Here is a 981-nt window from a genome sequence, read left to right as displayed (position 1 = left end):
AAATTAATGTTCTTATCTTAGATTTTATGTCTGGGAAAAAAAAAAACCACACCTCAGGAATAAATGTTGACTGCATGATATGTTTTCTCTTCTTAGGTACTTTTTGTTGATCCTGTCCAAGAAGATACAGTTGATTATTTGAAAGTGGCAGAGTTATTCCACCATTATAATGTACCACTTAGGTAAGGAAAACTGAAAATCTTGAGGAAGAGTCATTAAATAAGGTTGCTTTCTGTTTTTTCTTCTTCATCTTCATCATCTGTTTTGTTAGGCAAAGATGTGAATTCAAATTAAGTCCAATGCAACCACATTCTAATAAGACACATTGGTTACCCACTTGTGTCAAGCTTATTCAGGTATTAAGTCTTCTTAAGCAAATAGACTGCAAGGGATAACATACTTGAGTGTGTGTAAAATGAACTGCAAAAGTCTGATAAAAATTTAGTTTGTCAAATAGTCCCACTGGATGCCCTTGTGGAGTTGCATTGTAATCAAAATATTCGTAAGTAAAACATACTTTGAGAGAATTTAATTCAGTTGTTTCAGTTGAGATTGCTTTACTTAATTCTGGTTTTATATAAAAATTTTAAAGACTAAAGTGAGATTTTCCTCATCAAGTTTTGAATTTCTAAAGATTAGTTGTCTGGGTCTGAACTAGTTAGCATTTGAGATAAAGATACTTTTGTGGAACAATCTGGTTAATCTGAGATGCCTCCTTTTAAGAAAAAATGTAACTGTTTATTTCCACAGTTTATAAATGAAGGGTATCCAAGGTTCAGCAAAATGGATTTTGGGTTAAATATTTAAAATCTTCTCGTGAAATGCTTTTTATTTCCTCAATAAATTACACGGTTTTCCTTTTTCATTAAAATTTTACTGTCTCTGATAATTGTTTTGGTTTTTTTTAATGTTTTATTTTTCAATTACAAAAGCATAATGCAGGACAAATATTAGTTATATGTGCATTTTGTCACTACCTGG

At 30.7% G+C, this 981-nt stretch overlaps 1 protein-coding gene across 1 annotated transcript in view; it reads left to right on the top strand.

Annotated features, from left to right (window-relative positions):
* Nucleotides 1–96: 96 nt before the first annotated feature.
* The window catches only part of UGGT2 (UDP-glucose glycoprotein glucosyltransferase 2), a gene marked incomplete at its 5' end in the record, with an annotated part of 46,390 nt that continues 45,505 nt past the window's right edge, over nt 97–981 (top strand). The window contains one exon of the mRNA XM_027884260.1: nt 97–182. Within this exon, the coding sequence (XP_027740061.1) occupies nt 97–182 (86 nt within the window). The remainder of the gene's footprint in view (nt 183–981) is intronic.

This window comes from Empidonax traillii, unplaced genomic scaffold, assembly GCF_003031625.1.
Source record: "Empidonax traillii isolate 1590-97213 ecotype Southwest subspecies unplaced genomic scaffold, ASM303162v1 scaffold141:size962631, whole genome shotgun sequence".
In the NCBI taxonomy this organism is placed as follows: domain Eukaryota; kingdom Metazoa; phylum Chordata; class Aves; order Passeriformes; family Tyrannidae; genus Empidonax; species Empidonax traillii.
This window is presented reverse-complemented; position numbering and strand designations above follow the sequence as displayed.